Source organism: Agelaius tricolor, unplaced genomic scaffold (genome assembly GCF_023055355.1).
Source record: "Agelaius tricolor isolate 1412-34295 unplaced genomic scaffold, bAgeTri1.0.p SCAF_13, whole genome shotgun sequence".
Classification (NCBI taxonomy): Eukaryota; Metazoa; Chordata; class Aves; order Passeriformes; family Icteridae; genus Agelaius; species Agelaius tricolor.
The window spans coordinates 21,882,517-21,901,645 of NW_027269273.1; the positions used below are offsets into that span (position 1 = coordinate 21,882,517).

General features: G+C 38.7%; 1 protein-coding gene across 6 annotated transcripts in view; it reads right to left on the reverse strand.

Moving 5' to 3' along the window:
* Positions 1–19,129, reverse strand: part of BLNK (B cell linker) — an 88,291-nt gene that overhangs the window by 2,237 nt on the left and 66,925 nt on the right. For 5 of the 6 annotated variants that reach the window (XM_071439167.1, XM_071439166.1, XM_071439165.1 and 2 more), the window contains 17 exons: positions 19,043–19,083; positions 18,048–18,204; positions 16,743–16,912; positions 16,194–16,275; positions 15,375–15,455; positions 13,904–13,929; positions 13,350–13,378; positions 12,914–13,009; positions 12,101–12,143; positions 9,210–9,237; positions 8,842–8,914; positions 8,307–8,337; positions 7,294–7,336; positions 6,556–6,634; positions 6,113–6,144; positions 3,078–3,157; positions 824–907 (listed from right to left, as the gene is read on the reverse strand). In XM_071439167.1, coding sequence (XP_071295268.1) covers positions 824–907; positions 3,078–3,157; positions 6,113–6,144; positions 6,556–6,634; positions 7,294–7,336; positions 8,307–8,337; positions 8,842–8,914; positions 9,210–9,237; positions 12,101–12,143; positions 12,914–13,009; positions 13,350–13,378; positions 13,904–13,929; positions 15,375–15,455; positions 16,194–16,275; positions 16,743–16,912; positions 18,048–18,204; positions 19,043–19,083 — 1,175 coding nt within the window. Of the gene's footprint in view, positions 1–823; positions 934–3,077; positions 3,158–6,112; positions 6,145–6,555; positions 6,635–7,293; positions 7,337–8,306; positions 8,338–8,841; positions 8,915–9,209; positions 9,238–12,100; positions 12,144–12,913; positions 13,010–13,349; positions 13,379–13,903; positions 13,930–15,374; positions 15,456–16,193; positions 16,276–16,742; positions 16,913–18,047; positions 18,205–19,042; positions 19,084–19,129 lie in introns of all 6 variants that reach the window. The other variant, XM_071439170.1, reaches the window with a different exon arrangement.

Consider the following 19,129-nt stretch of genomic DNA (forward strand, 5'->3'; position numbering starts at 1 on the left):
ACCAGAGAGAAAATGAAGAAATAAATACACAGTGGCAGCCATCTGTTGGGATCCACAGACTGTTAGGGAATAGTTCCTATCAGTGGCAGTAGGGAGGGAAGAAAGCAGGGAGAGGTGGAGACACCCTTTCTCCAGAGCTGAAAAAAGGAGCTCACCACAGTCAAGCACCTGAACTCCTGACTATGCAGCCCTGTGCTCACTAACTCACAGTAGCCTTCACCTGGTGATAGCCCCCATTCTCTGCCCCTTTATCCTCTGTGGACTTAGGCAAGAGTGGAAATGTACTTGATGCTGAGGATGCAACTCTACATGGTCCTCCTCCCTCCTGTGACACTAGATTTTGTAACAAGAATAGTTGAGAGAATTCAAATTCTCCAAATACCCAAATGCAGTGTTGCTATTTCAAAATGCATAGCAACACCAGCCTTTCCAAATAGCTGTTTCCACATGAGCCACTGGACAGTTGTGGAGACCACTTAAAAGCCACTGGGCTTTGCATTTCTTTTAAGGGGGTGTGCATGAGCTGTAAGATCTTCCTCAGCTCTCTAGTCTGCAATAGCATTCTCTGCAGTGCTTTGGTCTTTGAGTTGCACTGCAGTTGCAACGCAACTTTGTGTTGCAATGAAAGCCAGCATTAACTGGCTTAATTAAATGTCACCCCAATAATTCCAGGTTTGACAGTACTTGCATGGCACAGTAGTTCTGACCTGCTCAGAAGGCAACTGATGCTCTTTGAATACTTCTGGTTGTCTTTTAAAAAATTTTTTATTTGAAGTTCTGGGGTTTTTCCCCATAAAACAGACATTCTTTAAAAGTGACCTACCTTGTTTGATCGGTACAATGCATCTTCTGCCATTTTCCTATCACAGGTAGCAGCATACCATGCTTTACTGTGAACACCAGCATCCTAAAAAGAGAGGAACAGTGTTTCACCTGTAAAATAATAACAATAATAAAGAATATGGCCTGTAGGGGAGTTATTGCTAAATAGTGACAGCTATGAAGAACTAAAATGCAGAAAACTCACGAGTTTAAAAAAGTCTTTGCCAGGAGTTCACAGTTTTAGTTGAGTACAGGGAGGGTAAAGAAAAACTGGGAGCATCAAAACAGTGGTAACAGATTTGTGATAGAAGGCTGATAAATGACAAAAGACAGATACCCTGAGGAAAGCAGTCAGGTTCAACTGTAGGATCGTTCTAAAGACAAAAGCTATTCCAGCAGAATTTAAAGAGGAACAAATTGTCGAGGAATGTTGAGGAATAATGCTCTTTGTGAACACAATCATGCCTGTCTCCACATGGACAGCATGATGCCTGGATAAGTTTTGCTCCAGCTTTACAGTAACAAGTTTAATGATAAAATTAATTTTCACACAAGCTTTGTCACCTCTGTACAAAACAGATTAAAGGTTGCACAGTATAACTGAGCTGGTCTAGCTGACTTATTGCTGCCAGAAAGGGAATGTCTTGGCTTCTCCTTTGTGCTCATTTTGTGACTAGTGGCAATAAATCCATCTGATCCCATGGTGAGATAATTCACTTTATTAAACTTGCAGAAAAAAACCCAAAAAACTTTCCTTTTTTGTTTTGTCTTTTTTTGTGTTTGACTGCCAAGCTGATTTTCTGTCAGTTTAATGACTTGGCTCAACCCACTGCAGGATCAGGAAGGAGCACCACAGAAGCTGGGAGGGGAGCTGACAGTGAGGAGAGAGCAGAGCCTCAATTTTGGGGGCATTGTACTAAATTCTTAGAGACTGGCTCAAGCCATAACATATAATTTTACCTTCAAAATTTTTCCATTTATTTCTCCACTCACACTGTTCATTGGAAAAAGAAAGGCTGAGAGGAATTGCAAATATGAAAGTACTTGCCCACATAGAGAATGAGTCCAGTGAACAAATCTTTGTTCAACAAAAGAAGGAATCGATGACCCCCAGACCTTTCTTCTACCCCTATCTGTGGCCTGTATTGTAGAAGCAGAGAGCTGCTGCCAAAGTTTGGATGGGAACCAAGCAAACAGTGAATGTCGTGGGAATTAATGACATAATTAATTGTCATTAATCTGTGAGCACCTGTATTGTAGAGGATGCTACAGCAAATGATACCACTGTATATAATTGCTGGGAAAATAACACTAGCAGCAGCTAATTTTTTTTAAACTAAATGGATCTTTTATTAAGTTCTGTTTCTGCCCATGGCTGTTACATAAAAATTGCAAATGTAATTGCTACAAGCTGTTTATGTAGAGTTTTCTGGATTGCTTATTTGAAAGTAATTTTTATAATAAATATCTAGTATTACATATAGTTAAATTTTTTCCAGAACTTCAACTCCTTAGTGTTCCTCACTGTTGTATTATCTTTGTCATGTCAGAGTTTAGAATGCTTACTGTTGCTGGCTCTGCATGATAGAGCCTTTGGTTTACACTCAACTATTTTTACCTTGTTTGTGACTACTAGGTTTATAAGAATGGGTTTTTGCATTTTGTAGTTTCCCTTCATTCAAAATAAGAGTAAGGGGAATAGCAGTGAAATTAAAATAACCTTGCATTTGCTTAGATCATTCAAAGCTTAATGTTGCAACAAAACACATAAAAAAAAGAAGTGGCCATAAAACTGACAGCATGAATTGTAATGAGAAGAGAGCTGTTTAAAGAAACAGAAAGGAGCTGGACTTGGGAGAGACTAAAACACACAGGGGAGGCATTGCAACATCATTGTATTTGCTTACTGCACCTTTTTTTTTTCCTGTACACAATTTGTACAGCTATAAGTTAGAACTGGAGAGTCAGGAAGACATGAAACTAAAGCTTTTTGTGACTGGTAGGGTGCCAAGATTTAATATAATACTGTTTACATATTTTTCTACAGTTTGTTAAACCTCTCCAATGCTACCTGTTCTGAGCATGTTTTAATGAAAGCTAACATTCAGATTATTTGTGCTACAGAAAAGCCTCATTGCAAAAGGGGGCATAGAAGCCCTCCAGGAATGTAATTTTCTATTGAAAGGAGGTGGAAATACTATTTTAAAATAAAGGATAAGGAGATTTCTATAATATGAATTTAGCTAATACTATACCTGGTCTGCAGAACTTGAAACAGATGAAATGCTGCTAGGAGGGGAAGCACCCAAGGAACGGTTTGCAGCTTCTGGGACTTCTAGAAAAGAGAAAGAACAACAAACAGGTATGAGTTTTCAAAGTATGTTTGCTATGATGTAAGAAATTGAATTGTTACAATTGTTACTTTGGAAGATCTGGAAACACTTGACCTTTGATATCAGTCAGGAAAGCTTTCTACTGGAAATAGATGGGGCCTATGTAAGTGCTGGGACACTTGCCTGCCCAAAGGGTAGCCTTGCTTGTGAAGGAAAAACCAGTCTGAATAACAATTTGGTTATTAGCCAGAACTAGATTCAGAGTACAGGAAAAAACCTCTTCCACCACCAAAGTGAATGAATGTAGCAATAGATAAGAAAATGCAGGAACTTGATGCAAGTAATTCTCAGTCCTGTGAGAAGCAGTCTTACAGATGAGCAAGTCAGGAAAATGAATTTTTTTCAGAGATAATTTTTCACCAATTTAGACTGCCTGAATTGTTTGTACTCACGTGCAAGAAGTCCAGGCAGCAAAATGGAGAAGCAGAATTAATATAAAACATTATGATGCTTAATTGGAATAACAAAGCATAGTTGAAAATAGTTACTAGGGCTGAAATACAGATATAAGAGTTTAAGAAATCAGAAGTGAAATGTTTGAGTAGTGTTGCATAGTAATGATATGATGAAAGAAGTATGGATTATTGCTTTCTGGTAAAAAAATAATTTAGCCCAACAGTGTAGGTGTCTGCTATAGGTACTTGTGAACACAGCTGGATGCAAATCAATATACTAGAGAAGATCATTGTAGAAAGTTAAGTGATGCTTATTTTGTTATTATGGGAAGCTTTTTTCCTGTGTGTTTTACTTATTAGGGAAAACAAATGCTACCCTTTCTGGATATGGTGCTCTGCAGACTTCATTGTTAAATCTGCACTAATAAAATTCTGATTTAGATATTGGTTTAGAAAGCAATAGAATGTTATAGAGAAGACCATACAGTGACCAGAACTAAAAAAATGCAACTGGAGGACAAAGCCAATTGTGTGAAGTACGTTTAGAACTTCTTTTGCAGTAAAGATGCAACTGTCTGGAAGCTGCATCCCCAAGTGGAGAGGAGACATTATAGAGAGCAGTTCCAGCTCTCAATGAATTAATAATCACCTGAAGAAGGCTATTCAATATTATGGATTTTGGTTTTTCTGTCAAATTTTGACTGACTGGCTGTTAAAGCTACATCTGAAAGTCGACTGTATGAATGAAGCAAGAACTGACAGAAGTCAGATTAGTGAATTAGACCTGACAAAAGGATATTAAAATAAGTAATGAAAGATGCCTTGGCTGTGTTTAAAAAAAGTAAAGAGAGATGGGGCTTTATACAATAAGAATTTTATTGATTTTAAAGATAATCTAGGTACTAAACAAATAGTAGTTCTGGCACAGAAATAGAAATTTACAATCAAATTGGAAGCAGAGTTTAAATAACATCATACAATTGAACTGATGGGCCCAGATTACCTATGAAATTTTAAAAACTGGCACATGTAATTCAGGGGTGGTAACAGTTATTTTACATAATTTTCAAGTCAGGATGGTACCAAATAATTAAAGAATACCAAACATAACTGCTACACCTGAAGTGGAAAAAGTGACTTGAGCATCTACAGGGTTTTTTGCCTGATTCCACAGAACACAAGGCCCTAGGAGAGAATTTGAAGGAAATAACATCAAGATTTGGAAGTAAAGGTACAACTAGCACGAGAAAATATGAATTTTAGCCAAGTAGAAAAAATGTTACAGCTCTTTCATAGAATAACAGAGTTCTACAAAGAGGGGATGTGGCAGTGTACTTAATCTGGACTTCAGAGGAGCATTTGACACTGTGCCATATGGGAAATAAGTACTTGTAATGATGAAGACAGAAGTTAGCTCTAGGCTTGTATACAAAGAAGAGATGGAAGGTTATGCTCAAGGGACATCAGTGATTATGGGACCAGTGGTATGTATTATAAAGTTGTTATTGGACCTGGCACTGAATAAGATTATGCTAAAGAAAGTTTACTAATCACAGCATCATTTACCACTAGATGGTCTTGAAGAATAGTTACAGTTCCAGGAGTAGTAAGACTTTATGCTTCCAGTTGAAGCACATCAGTTGTGTGATAGGAGCAGACAAACTTGAGTGCATCAGTCAAGAGCATTAATGTGAACCATGTATTAATGTGAACTTCTCAGCACAGGAGATATAATTGCAACATGCATCAAGCAAATGTTTCCAGGAAAGAGATACACTAATAACAGCATGTCAGTTTAAGCTACACCAAATGTAGATTTATATGTGCCATTCTCACCATCTGTTTACAATATGAAAGATATGTTCAGACTGAATAAGTACAGTAAAGGGCTTACAGGGAGGTCAGACAAGTGTCTGCTAACAAGCAACTAGAAAAATGTTAATCTAATTTACACTTCTGCACAAAGAGGGTTTATATACATATTACCTAATTTGTTTTTAGCTGTGAACTGAAACAAAGTCCATCTTGGAAAGCACTACTTAGAAAAGAGCTTCAACAATTGCTATTATAAAAGTACCTTCTTTTTTCCTTCTGTAGAAAAAGAATAAATTGAATGTAATAATAATCTGTCTGTCTTGTAGGCAACAGAAGCCTGGAGCAGCCCAGAAATGTCATATTTAAGATTCTTCTGTGACAAGGAAGATTGATGGAATCTTTATTATGATGGGAAATGACCCAAATTGCCTTTGCTAGGATTTCCAGTATTCATAAATATAAATGAAGCACCCATTTTCCATCAATAATCCTGAGATACTCCCTTAATTTTACTAGCTGAGCTAAGATCTAAGATCTTGGATACTTGACCCTCTCTTTGTATGCATTACAGATACATTAATTCCAAACTAATTAACATGCAAGGTATTTTGAAATAATTTTAACTCAGAGATTAATTTGAAATTACAAGTTAGTCACATTTTAATTCAAAAACTGAATTATACTTACTTGGCAGAATTGAGGGCTTTTGGAGCAGAGGCCTGAAATAAATGTTGAGAGATTACAGAAAGGTCTGAGGGGATGGACCCAGTCCTGATAATATGAAAACTGAAAATATGCAGTGGTAGAATGTGTTCCATCTCACCCATGTGTTCATTGAGAAACATGGGTCTGATACAGGTATTTTTAAAAAATGATATCCCACTAGTAGGAATTTAAACATGTGTTTTAAATCTCCATCACCTTATTACAGATTATATCCCCTCATGCTTTTTGGTGACGGTTAAAGTATTTGTATGCATTGCCATGTTTTATTTTTTTGCCACTGTGAGGCTTCAGGAATCTCAGCTCTGAAAAAGCAACAAGGAGGCTCCAGTGAAAAGAGTGCCCCCTTTGAGCTTCTCACAGCTGGTGCACAGTAATATTCCCAAGAGGATGGAAAGGGACCTTACTTTTGGGCACCACTTGGAAGGGGGGGAAGTGGAAGTTCCTGGCTGGAATTGCGCCGTCGTTCTGGTACCATAGGTTTTTCTGGAGTTTGGGAAAACAAACGGTAGAGTCACGATTTCTTCAGAAATATATTATCCCAGGTAAGGGAGTCCCAGTAGATGAGGGAAGGTTTCTTTTACTATAAATTTGGGTTTTTTTCTGACATGGCAGCCTGCCATTGCGCTGCTGTTAACTAATGCTAGGCAAATACCTGTGCTGCGGATGCCTGCGGGGCTGGGTGGGACTCTGTGACACAGGGGGAGGAGGGCAGCCAGTCCAGAGCAAGGCAGCAGCTCCTGCTGGAGCCACCTCGCCCAGGCACAGCCAGAGCCAGGATGGAGTCCCTGCCTGTGCCAGGGACTGCCTCTTGCCAGGAGTCGGCTCTGGGAGGGATGGTTCTGGCTGAGTTCAGAGCCTGTCCCTCCCTTCCCCCTTCTCCACTTCCAGGGCTCCATGGGCACACTGCTGCTCCATCACTGTGCTACATCACCCTGCCAGGAACCTCAGCAGCTTTACTGGGACTGCTTTCAGAGAACAATGATACTCACTGCAACTGAGGCTGCCCAGATCCAGTTTGAAACTAAAACCAAACACCCCTCAAAAACCTACAGTAACTTGAATGTCGTGCTGTTTGTTTCATGTTTTAGTAAAAAAAAAAATTGGAAAAATGTCAACTTTTCACATTAGTGGGTATAATTTACCTTCATTTGCAGTTAAGGTCTCTCTGGAAGGTAAACATGGTTTCTGCAATAAAAGAGAAGGACAACCAAGTATTAACTGGCACTTGTGTAGCAAATGTTTATAATTTATACTTTTTGTGAAACAGTTTAGAATTGACAACATCCTGGAAGAATTAGGAGGCAGGGACATAGCCATTCTGTGAAGAGTCTCTAGTTGCATGACCTTGAAGTTTGCGATTTTGCAAAGGAGATTTGGAAAGAATCCCAGCTTGTGGGTATAAATAGATGGAGAAAAACTAAAATCTAGATGGTTCATTCTTATCTCAGGACCTAAAATCAGAAGTCTATCCCAAATACTTGAAAATGAAAATTGGATTTTCATCCGTATTGAACTATGCACACAAATATCTGAACGTATTTTCTTCTGTTTACTGGAAGTTAAACTGTTGGTTTAGCTCACAGTAAAACTGGAACCAATCTTCCACTTTTATTTTTTTTTGCTTTCACTTTGAAACAATGATAATAAACTGCCAGTTTTGAAACATTTTTTGAATTAATTTCTTTGAAAATTTCAACCAGTCCTCTTACTTTCTGCCACAAGAAGTTTTGGGATATTTTTTGAATTACTGAAAAACCTCAAACAAATTCTGGTAAAATCCTGCATATTTCCTTGAGCTATCACTTTCAATGAACTCATGTTCCCCATAAGCAGCCCTGTACATTCTGGGAATACTTCTGAATTGTCTGTATTCCTATCTATTTCTCATTTATTCAGCTCATGCACTGTGTTTATTGTTACATCTCAGGGCATTGAATTCAAACTTTGCTTTGATCAAAATATTTTTCTGCTTGAGCAGAAAGATCACTGATCTTCATTCGTGTAATAGCACCCAAATATTTCCTGTCTTTATAACTCTTTCCCCTAGCATTTTTTACATTTATCTTGTAACCAAACCCATGTAAAATTAAGTTTTACAATAAATTAAAAATATAATAGAAGTTTTGGGTGATTATGCAATTACAAGTCAACTTACTGGTGAAATTACTGCATTAGAAGTTTTCTTGCTGAAGTATGGAGGAAAAAGAAAAATAAAGAATATGGTTACTTAGCAGATACATGGATTCATATAGCAACTAAGCATCAGTTTCATTGGCTCTCAGGGTATTTCTGTCTAAGATGGGATTCACTGGATACTTGTAGCAGTTAGAAACAAGAATAAAAAAGGAATAAGGCTATTATCAGATGCAATGTGGGGACTCACTAAAGGTACTTGCACAAGGAAGCTACAACTCTGTCCAATACTTAACATGGGACTAAATCAGCCAAGGCAGCCAGCATCTGCCATCAGTGGCAGGCAGTGAAGGGCAAGGCCACTTGGCATACAAACAGTGTTCCTCCAGAAATAGCAAAATAACAACTTGCCTTTACCTAGTCAGGATATCTTTCACAAACAGGAATAAATGTTATTCCTGAATTCTAATTGTTATAGGCAAGGATAGGAGTTAGCTCCTAATACACCTATTAAACCCATCCCCATCAAAGAAGTACTTTTATAGTTTTGTACTCACAGGCCCCTTGGTAATGGAGATGGAGCTGCTCCAGTGGGAAATCTGGATTCTTGTGTGTTATTGAACCTCTGACCTAGAGATGCAAGCAATATATTTAGTATGCAATGTGAGCGGTATCTGAACAGTGGATTTTCCTCATTTGCCATTTTAGTGTTAATGTAATAAAGGTAAAAAATATCCACTGCTTTAATTTTTTCTTAACATGTTTTCAGTATGATAATACAAGAGAACAGTTCAGTAACACTTCTTGCTTATTGCTGACTGTACAGATAAGATTTACACTGACACACTACATTGCACACTGTATTCTGCTAACTGGTGGCATATCAGTCCCTCTCATATTGCTGTGTTTTCATCTGAATACTTACTTTCATCATTGTTGTTAGCTTCATGGTCCTGTAATGGAAAAAGAGGTTAGATTTGATATGAAGGAATTAAAAAAGGAATTACTGTGTTCAGTTTTAATTCCTTCACTACCAGAAGGACACAGAAGTAATGGAGCAGAGAAGGGCAACAAGGCTGGTGAAAGGACTGAAGCACAAGTGTTATGTGGAGTGGAAGGGGGAGCTGGGCATGTTTAGCCTGGAGAAAAGAGGCTCAGGGGGGCCTTACTGCTCTCTACAAGTACCTGAAAGGAGGGTATCAGGCTTTTCTCACAGGTTACAAGTGACAGGACAAGAGGAAATGGCCTAATGCTGCACCAGGAGAGGTTTAGATTAGATATTAGAAAAAATGTTTTCACTGAAAGGGTGGTCAGGCATGGAATGGGCTGCCCAGGGAAGTGGCGGAATCACGATCCTTGGAGGTGTTCAAAAGCCACGTGGATGTGGTACTTAGGGACATGGTTCACTGGTGAACATGGTGGTGCTGGATTAACAGCTGGAACTTGATCTTAGAGGTCTTTCTCAGCCTGAATGATTCTTTGATTATTAAATGAGAACTGCATGAATAATCAATATGGTTTTGGTATCTGCAGTAATTTTTAAAGAAATATTTGTACAGAAGGCATATAGTATCCAGAATACTTTCACGATGTTATTTGAAAAATTTTAAGCAACCATCAAACTTTGAACTTTCTAATCATCTTGAGATTGCTTGTAGTAAGTATTGAGAAAATTTGGCCTTAGTTTTGCAGTGACACCTTTTGGTTCATGTTTAATTTCTGACCTGGAAGACAGAAATTTTGCAGCAGATTTCAACATACTAAAACCACATCTTCCACTGAATGGAGAAAACTGAGTGGACCCTCTTATCACCATGCTAGAATTGAAGCAATCCACCTAATTTCCTGGCTTCTTTGGGAGAGGCTTAATTTTGGCTCCCATTTCTTGACTTTTAGGGAATCAAGACTCCCATATGGTAAGTATTTTTCAAAGAAGCACCAGTTATTAATTTGTCTGTCTTTATCTACCCAGCTAATAGCTTTTCACTAATGTTAGTGACAAATGCCTCCATTCTCTGGCTGGAGAGGTGTAATCCATCACCCAGCAGTTGGGGAAATGAGACATGGCAAATTTTTTCTCCCAGTCAGCTCAGGCCTTTGAGAGGAACAAGGGTTACAGTTCTGTGCACATGATCAGTGCTGGTTAGTGCTGACAGCAGACTGAATGGGAGCAGTTAACAGATGTTTCTGTTTTTGTTTGGGCTTCACCAGTGTGCTGTAGCCAGGGATGGAAAGGAACAACAGAGCACTGGACAAACGTCATGCTCATTACCATGTGTTTGTTTCAAATTGTAAAGGCTGCCACTTACAAGACAAGCAAAGACCCCAGAATTGGGACTGCACTGGGTAACTCTTTCCTAGGCTGACTCTTGTGACAAACTGGTGAGCTGCAAGCACCCAGGAGCTGAATACACCCATGGTACCAATGAGTGTTTGTCTGGGAGCTTCATCTTGGAGCTGTAACTCACTCAGTGTGTGGCTCCAGCTAAAGGATAGTCTCTTTTTTTATTCTCTGCAAAGCTAGGATGATACCCATCTCAAATGCAAGCTTTGAAAATGCATTAATAGAGAGGTTTCAGCTGCAATGTGGCACTTGAGTCTGTTCTGAAGCAGGAGTATCCTTAGTGCTGATCAGATAGTGGAATTTCTGTTGAATATCCTCCCTTGAGATGTGAGATTTTTCTTATATTGTATTGGTAAGAAAAGCTGAGAAATCAAACTATTTCCTAAAAGAGAAATCCCAAATTTGGCACCATTTAGGATTTGTTCAGAATCCCACAGGATACAGATCTAAATGGGAAGAACTTTGTAATGAGGTGGAAGGGAAACTTAAATGCTGTTGTACATACAAACTGCTTGGTACATCTAGAAATTTAAAGATTGAAGACTATAAGGTGCTCATATACCATTTGCACTGTTACCATAACTTCTAATCCTATTATATGACCCCAAATTCCTGGTTTCAAGTGTCTAGTTTCTCTATACAGTTATTGGTAGACTGATTATTTCCTAGGTACAATTCAGAGCACAGGGCTGGGACAGGGTCTGAGCATGCAGCTCTTGGCACAGATGCTGACACAGTTGACACATTGCTCTGTATGGTTGGCTCCTCAGGAAGACCCTCTCAAACTAGAGTACAGCTGTGAGTAGAGCTATGGTGTAGATCAATTAATGGAGCTAATCTGGCTGAAAAAGATTTCCTTTTGCTCCTTTCTGCAGCTGGACAAGTTTCCAAATAGTTTGCTTAAAACAGCCCAGCACAGTGGAAAGGACAGACAGGATAAGAGCACAGGGGGCAGAGGGAGAAGAGGACTGGCTGAAACACAGCCTTAGGACCCAAGGCTTGTAATTAGTCCTTCAAGGACTGCATTTTCTAGTGATACTGGTTACTCACACTACCCAGTCTGACATTTTAGAAGGTTTCCATTTTCAGAAAGCATTAATCATTCACCATCTGAGAGGAATGAGGCTCAAGGAAAAGTGCTTCAGATTGGGCAGAATAATCCTCTGCTACTTAAAGTAAGGTTCCTGAAGTACAACTGGTACAAAAAATTGTTTTTGTGGACTGAAACATATATCCCTTATATCCCATATATCCCAAAAAACATTTGAACTTTTTCTTGGATCAATACAGATGTCCAGTGCTCTTTTGCCCAAAGGATTAATAGCAACAATCACAATATTACATTAATCTGACATTCAGTCATCTGTTTTCATTATTTAATCCAGATAATAAATAGATAATCCATCTATTTAGATATGAAACACAGGACCAAATGTAACATGTTCTTTTAGAGTGGCCCATTAACTACTCACTGGTTTTGGATGAAGACGACTTCTGGGGAGAGGCAAAATATTTCTGAAAAATACACACAGTAAGTTATAATTAATAGGATTTATTTATTTAATTGGCTCAGATAGGCTTTTTAAGATCTAGAGGGAAGGAGATCTGCAGTAAATGGATTTGATTTCAGCTCTGCACAGCTACAGTGCTTTTGTGGATGCTGTGCCCTTGGTGTGGAACTACTCTGGAACAGGTCCTGTCCTAGACCTTGGGTCTCCTGTGACTGCACAGGACCTCACCAAACATCCTCACACACAGAGTATTGTGGATGCCTGCTTCTGGGGGCACATAACATACTCTGTAAAAGAATGACCTAGAGAGGAGGCAGGGCTTATGATGCAGCTTTCTATGCCTCTGGGTACACAGGAGTGAAGTAGGCTGCACACACAAGTATGATTTGGCCCTTTTCTGACACAGACTTGGGATATAAACAATGGATTTACTGAGCCCAGTTTCTTGACAAGCAATTTTATACAACTGCAAAAACATCTAATTTGCAAGGGTGCAGAGATGGCTAATAGGACCTTCAACTGGCTGGCAGAGATATTTTATCCCTGTACTGGATCCCTAAAGGGTTATTTAAGAAAATCCTATCTATATGGCAAACTGCCTTCAACACAGAAGTTCACAAAGCAAGGAGAGCTTTTGGTTCTCACCTTGTCCTAGCATCCCTAGCTATTGGAGTGGCCTGACAACTGTTTATTGTTTGAAGTCTACACATTAGAGAGAAGAAATTTTTTTTCTCTGCTAATATTTCCTATTGATCAAAGCTGCTGTTAACTTACCTGGAATTATCCTGCTTCGGTGACTCTCTGGTCATGCTGTGCATGTGGGAGTGCTCTGTACTCTGAGCAGGCATGAACATGAGTGGCTTAGTGAACCTAGTAATTAAACATGAATTAAGAAAGGAAAATTACATTTAACAACAGTGAATACAAACAAAACCTCTCTGTCTTCTCCCACACCCCCTCAAAATTCTAATAAGTAACCTTAAGAGTATTTCTTTTTAGTATGTATTACATTTGGGTTATTGAAATTAACATAGAAATGGTTGATAATATTTGTGCAGATAATCTGAAGAGATATTTACTGTATGTATTTCTTACTTCTGTTACTGTATTTCTTCTAGAGAAAGAATTACCAGACATGTAGTATCTAGATGAGAAAAAATATTTTCTGACAGTTTTAAATAATGCACAAACATTGACAGCAATGGGTTACCTGGTTACTGGTGGTGGTGATGGTTTTTCCTGTAAGAGAAAACGCACTGAATTGTTTTTTGGTCACTTTTTAATTTCATAAAATAGATATTATGATCCTATTTATGTTACCACATCAAGATATTATTTTTGCATTGTGATACAGATTTCTACTAGAGCTCTGTCTGGTAATCTACATTAGGATGGGACAGGCAAGAACTCAACATCAGTAAATCTGCTTTGGCCATATGTTATGTCAGTACCAGCAAATGGGAAAAAAATTACTGTGTCAGAACTGTCATTGCTCCTCTGCTGCAGTTTTTCTGCAAAACATTCCCTTAGGCTGCTGCTTCACAGATTGGATCACTATCACAGAGGACTGGGAAACTTTCCCCTTCCCATTTACTCTTTTGAAATGGTTTGCCAGTTTTTCTGAAAAGGGAGTGTCAGAAAGCTTTAAGTGCAAGAAGAGTTATGTTCCCAGTTTTCCCTTTTGAAAGGCTGATAATCTTTTCTCACAGTCACATCTGTACCCTGCCTGAGGGCAATGGGAGTGATACTGTAGAAAGGCCTCACCTCTTCTTCAGGAACCTCGTAGACCTCTACAGGACAGGAAAGAAATAAAAAGCATTCTTTAGTGTAGCAAAACCATAGTGCATGTTACCATAAAAGCTGATCTGAATTTGTATCAGTCATACTTCTGACTCCAGAAAAACAACTTGGAGAATCTGCTCAGAATTTGAATCTGCCACCCTGGAAAAGCAACATCCCCTGTCTTGTAGGGAAAACTTCAGGTGAAGTCTGAAGGAATTCTGATATACAGTCACTGTATGAATCAAGTTTCCTCCCATTGCAAAACCTTTTTATTGTTTTGTTTTTCTTCTCATTCCCTCCCTGCTGCAAGCAAGATGAATGCTTGTGTTGTGCAAAGCTGGGTCAGTTTGGAAAAAATGTGTTATCACACCTGTAGGAGCATTTAGCCTTTCCTTGACTCAGGGAGGAAGAAATCAGGTCAGTCATAAATACAAACTGGCTCATTTGCATGGCCAACATACCTCCCCGAGTTCTGACCCACAAGTATATTTTAATTCATAGATCTTGAAAGAAAAAAGAACACCAGCATCTTCATCGATGCCCAGTTTCTTCAATGCAAATAGAATCCTATTTCAGTAAATTTCATGTCAGGTTTCATCACTTTACTACACTTTACAGCACTCAAGTGTCCCAGCTCCCACCAGGGGGAGATGTTTTATTCTGCAGTAACATCTGTCAGGAGCTGGTTGCTGCTCGACACTGATTTACAGAAAGGCTGAGATTGAAAAGGGCATTTTAAAATGTCTGGAAAATAACTCACGAAGTCTTAAGCAATTCATAACAAATGTTAGTTTATGACTTGTAGCTTTTGACTTTAAAGTTAAACACATTGCTAATGAATATGCAAAGCTTTTTAAAGAACTGTGTCATGTCTGGAAAGGTTACATCCAAGCAATTAATGAGGCTGAGGATGCAAAACAAGTCTAAGTTGGAAGAGAGAGATTAACAAGAATATCTGAATTTATAAAAGCAAATAGGATTCCTCTTATTTGCTTCTGCTTTTGTTTCTTTTCCAAATAAACTGCTCTTTACAGAACCTCAATGGGAGCACTGTTATAAAGGGCCATGCAAGACATCAGCCTGTACAGAATTTCTATATGGTTAAGTCTGAAGTATTGGCTCTTGATTCCTATGGTGAAATGGGACTACTGACATACTGAGTCCTATAATTCTTTTTGCTGTATTGATCAATTTGTGTTCCTCCACTAGAGCAGAAGACTAAAAATAAATTAATTTGGGGCAAATAACTTGTTCTAGTTTTATTCATGCTTAAAATGGATTTACTGTTCAAGCTAGACAAAGCAACTGCTACAACACAGAAAAGCTAAAGGAGAACATATTTTTGTTTTACTTTAGTATGTCATAGGGTTAGTGGTGTGAATACATCAGGCATAATTTAATATTTCACAGTTTTACATTATTTTATTCTAACAGCAATACAAGCTTCACATACCTTGCATATCAGATGTAAGAGAAGGCTTTGGAGAAATAGGGGGGGCTGGCTTTGTTGTCTTCATAAATCTGTTCACAGGTGCTAAAAACATATTTTATTCATGTACATATATATATATTTGTGCACGTGTGTATATAGACACATATATACTAACAATGTAACATTTATACAATAAGAATGAATATTAAGTAGGTCCAAATGACAACCTTTTGTGTGACCTTGAATAAATCAACTGAGTCAGAAAGCAGCTCTCATTTTAAAAGAGAAGGATTATTCATTATTCCAGCCTTTCTGAAGAGGTTTGATACTGTCAGTAATGTCAGAGAGCAGAACTACAGTCTCTTCTCTGTTTACTTTTCACCTTTGGGCTGTAGTAGTTTCATTCTCTAGCTAAATATACTTATATATAAAGTGAGATTAAAAAAAAAAAAAGCAAAGCTTATCTTTATCTACTAAATATCTAAAAATGCTTGTTTTTCTCCTGAAGCACTTCAGCAAACAGAGAATTTTAATGCTACTGCTTCCTTGCTTGAGAAGGCAGGTCATATGTCATGAGAAGCCTCCTGGTTGTACAAGGGCTGGACTTGGAAATAGCTGAGAGAGGCAGAAATTAAACATATCTTTCGATAGTTAAAAAATCATTTTCCTTGGCCTTGTCATAAGCCAAAGGAGCCAAGTGCCTTTTTGCAGGCTGTGATCTCTTTAATAGCTGCGTCTCCACTCTTTGAACCCTAGAAACAGACCCATTAATTTGACCCATTTTTTTTTACTATTATTCCTAACAAAGCAATAATTATAAGCTTAAATGACTAAACTCACATCTTGTAGGTAGTGACATGCTGTCTTCTGTGGGTTGAATATAGTTATCATCATCATTGTCCACTGGCACAATGTAGTTATCCTATGAGAAATGCAGGACAAAAATCTCTCAGTTAAACGTCCATCATGCCATCAAACTGTTTGGATTGAAGCCCTGGCAGCAGTTTACAATAGTTGCCATTTCACAGTGACCCCTATTTCAGACATTTATCATCCTGTGTGGAAGGGAATCCCAAAGACTGAAATCCCTTTATTGAATTATTCCACTGGTGTGTGGAAGCCCTCCCTTCCCTCTTGTCCTGGAGCCTTTGAGGTTACTCTTTCCCCACTGCCTGCAGCTTGTTATGGATGATCAGGAGTTATTCCATGGTCTAAAGAGCCTCCTTGATGCTCAATGCAGGCAGATATCCCCTAGGAGTCAGTGTGGTACTTGCAGGTCACTGTTAGTGATGTACAAAATGATTTGTACTACAAAGGGTAAGAAGAGACCAGCCTGTGGCATTGCTATGACATTTACACTGTTATAACAAATACATCTGTAAACTTTACCTCATCATCACTGCAATCCTTAGGCTTAGGTGGCACTTTTGGTTTTGCAGCAGGAGATGGCAATGGCATGGATGGCACACATGGTTTCTTTGGTCTGGACATGGCTGGACTGGGTGTAGTTGGGAGAGGTTTGTTGATGGGAGGAAGCTTCTGGTGACTGGGGCGATTGTCTTTTCATTTGGCAGAAAACAACAATTTTAGTAAAAATTACACATTAGTCTCTGCACTTTCTTCTACTGCTTGTGCAAAGTCTTTGCTGTGGCTGCAGCACAAGTCAAATGGCAGACCTGGGCACAGCTGGACCTGATGTTGAGATTTGTGTGTAAACAGGTCCTGTTCCCTTGCCCGGGGTAGCAGCCTGGCCGCCTGTATCTGGTGCAGCAGGTGCCCAGGCACTGGCTTCTGTGAGAACAACTGTTCAACTCCCTGGGGAAAAGGTGCTGGCTGGTGGTGTAGTGCATATGAGGCATGGGAAAAATGACAGTGGGTGGGACTGCAACATGAATTATGCCAGGTTCTCTGGGGTGTCAAGTCCTTCCCTTTACAAAGAACACACAGGTGAAGGGCTGATAAACTTCTGTGAGTACATATGTGGTATTTTAACACTTTGATGAATAGTCTACAACCAGTAACAGTCTGGTGTCATACAAAAATGAAAGCAGGCATCATGTCAATGTTTCTTTTCTCCATGACTCAAATCTTCATTAACTGAAGCTAACTTTCATTCACTTCAATGCAACCTATCCATGGTTGAAAAGAATCAAATCAGAAAGAAAAAAATCCCTTTATACTGGACTGATGAAAATAAAATCTTGATCCTGTCCTGTTTTTTAGGATATTTATCATCCTTAGTACCAATTTTGAAGGAGTGAATATTTGGGCTACTTCTTTTAATGCTTTGGGAATAATGATTGGAGAAACAGAGAAGTTTAAGAAGGGACCTGTCTAGTCTTATGTGCTTCATCTTAAGAGTAATTGCTGCATCAATTTATGTGGATTAATTTGGAGCCCCAAGCTAATACTATCTCCTAGACCTCTGCTTGAATTTTGTCATTAGGAGATGTCTAGCACAGTCTCTAGGACACATTATATTAAAATTATAAACATCACTACTGGCAATACTAACCTGTTTCATGCTGTAATTAAAAAAAAAATATCATACCCCTGAATGCTTAAGATCTGAGTATGAGAATTAAAAGCAAACTCTTGAGAAAAGGACAGATTAGTGCATTTGGGGCCTCTTCTCTTCTGGTACTGATCAAAAAGCAATTATCAAGGTGACATACTTAACTATTCCATAACTACCTGCATATTCACCCCTAGAAATAGGGAATGCAGAGGGAATCTTCTTTTTCTCCTTCTCACTTGGAGGTGGCTCATAGCTGTCATCAGGATTCTCTTCACTGGGGACCACATACATCTCAGAGTCAGAATGGTCATCTGGATTTTCATAATCACTGTCCTAGAAAGACACAACTCCCCATTTCTCATCTCATAGCATTCTAGAACACAAAATTACAACAATGTACCCTTGAAGAGACACATCACACTCCCGTTTTGTGCTTCCTCTTGCAAAGAGGCGCTCCTGCCTCCTCCCCTTCTGCTCCTCACAGGAGCTCCCTGTCTTTTTGCTATCTCCAAGGAGTCCTTTCACCTCAAGAGCTCAGTCTTCAAATTATGGACCATAGCTTGTTTCCTTTCCCATGACAGGAAGGAATGAAAGTTCCTTTCTAGATCCAGCCAGATGGATCTCAGTGTGTGTTGTCACTTCCACTCCCTTCTCAGTTAAAGGGGTACTCAAGATGTGACTCCAGAAGGAGACTGATCACTTCAGGCTGACAGCTGCACCATTACTTCACACGGCTGACAGCCGTGAATTGCTTCATTCTAATGTTTTCTAAAATCTTAGCAGAAGTTTTCATTTTTAGTAAGAAGTGGCTTTCCTCTCCTCACCCCTCCCATCCTTCCTGCCCCAAATAAAACCTTCTTCTGATTTCTGAAATTATTGTTCAGTTTAGAAAGTCCCTCAAATTGATGCCATGTGCTTCCTTATCCAAAAACTTAGTGTTCATGGCAATCCTTGACTGTGCTTCTGAAAGTACTTCTATGTTGAATGTAAATAATTGAGGTAGCTAAAAATCAGTGGCTACTTGTGAATTAAACTGAGGTAAAAAATAACAACATTTCAATAGTATTTAGTTCAACCACAAGTAGATAATTTTAAAAGAAACTGTTATTATTATTTCTTGAGCTAACTTGTTGCCACAGTAACCTCCTACTAGCCCAAAATATGTACTTACAAAATCATCTGACCATTGTTCCTCTTCATTGTCTGCGTGTTCTAAACCAAACATTAGAGTTATTTAAGGAGATAGAACAGTGAATAT